We start from the raw sequence: 1,355 nt of genomic DNA on the forward strand, positions 1-1,355 counted from the left end.
GTGACAAAATGCAAATTCCATATTTCGACTTAGTTTTTATCAGTCCTGTGTTCCGCTGAGCTAGCGTCTAGGAGATTTGAAGCATTCCACGCTGATCTAATCCTTTCCACGAGAAACTTCCACGTGCTGTACCGTGGGAATTACCGGTGTTCTTCGGCGCGTGGAAGGGCTGATGGCTGCAGCATCATTATCATTTCAATGTTTACTGGGTAAACACGCGCAGCTCCGCTGCTCTCCCATAACAAGGACCTCCTCCTTCGAGTTGTTTTGCGTAAGTTTGGATGTTTGCATATTAAGGTTGTTTTTGTGATTTTGATTGTTTTTTCCTTTTTTGCTATTTCCCTAGGCTTCGGTGATCGACGTTCGAACAATGTTTGCGGAGTCGTTTCCATCAGAGGTTCCTTTCCAGACTTCCCTGGTACGTATTTAGTCTTGTTTTTAGTCCGCTTGATTCGTCCTGTTTCGTTTTATTTAAAATATACCGTGTTGTTCTCAGCTCAAGCGAAAGAGGGATTCCGAAGAACCCATGGGCGACTCGGGAGGACCAATCAAACGCATGCGGCCCTGTGATAAACCACGAGTATCAGAGTGGTTGGAGGAACTATTCAACATTGGTGCCGAGGCCGTGTCGAAATTGGGCTTTGACGATTTGGTTACTTTCGACGAGAATTTCTTCGATGCAGAGACCGTCGTATTGGAGAGGGAACCCCCTCTGGTTGAAATCGTTTATACCGATCGTTGCGTGAAAGTTCGTTTTGCGAATGAAATTCCCGAAGAGGTTTTGGAGGCACATCTTCGTCACCATGCTTCTGGGAGAAAGGGAATTTCCCCTGTTGTGCGCTATTGGTGTATGCGTGAGTTCAGCGAACTTTATCCCGGAGCTCCTTGCTTCGATTTTGATTTAGTGTAGTTGCTTCAATTTCTTGGTTCGCTGTTTGATGTTCCTTACTATTATTAATTTTTTGATGTATTTTGTTTTGTGTTCAATATATATATATATATATATTTTGAATGTGATAGTGCTAGGTTATCTATTATCTAAATATATATATATATATATATATATATATATATATATTTTGAATGTGATAGTGTTAGGTTATCTATTTTACGTTTCTTATTTTTTTCAATTTTATATTTCCCCCCTTTTAATTAATTATATATATATATATATATTTTTTTTTACATTTGTAGTTGCGCATAGAATTTATTAAAGAAAAGTGTTAACAATGTGTTTTCATGATTTGTTTCTCGCGCCTGACTTTCATTAATCCCTAACATTCCTGTCGCCATGACGCGTGTAAATCCAACATGGCTGCTCATAAATGTCATCAGTAAAGTTTTTAGTGACGGGT

At 39.3% G+C, this 1,355-nt stretch overlaps 1 protein-coding gene across 1 annotated transcript; it reads left to right on the forward strand.

Annotated features, from left to right (window-relative positions):
* Positions 1 to 380: 380 nt before the first annotated feature.
* On the forward strand, positions 381 to 1,017 carry LOC117213145. The gene is made up of 2 exons (XM_033458495.1): positions 381 to 418; positions 497 to 1,017. The coding sequence occupies exon 2, from the start codon at positions 527 to 529 to the stop codon at positions 908 to 910; it is 384 nt and encodes a 127-aa protein (XP_033314386.1). The 5' UTR covers positions 381 to 418; positions 497 to 526; the 3' UTR covers positions 911 to 1,017.
* Positions 1,018 to 1,355: the final 338 nt, after the last annotated feature.

This window comes from Bombus bifarius, unplaced genomic scaffold (genome assembly GCF_011952205.1).
Source record: "Bombus bifarius isolate JDL3187 unplaced genomic scaffold, Bbif_JDL3187 scf7180000008501_frag, whole genome shotgun sequence".
NCBI classification, from domain to species: Eukaryota; Metazoa; Arthropoda; class Insecta; order Hymenoptera; family Apidae; genus Bombus; species Bombus bifarius.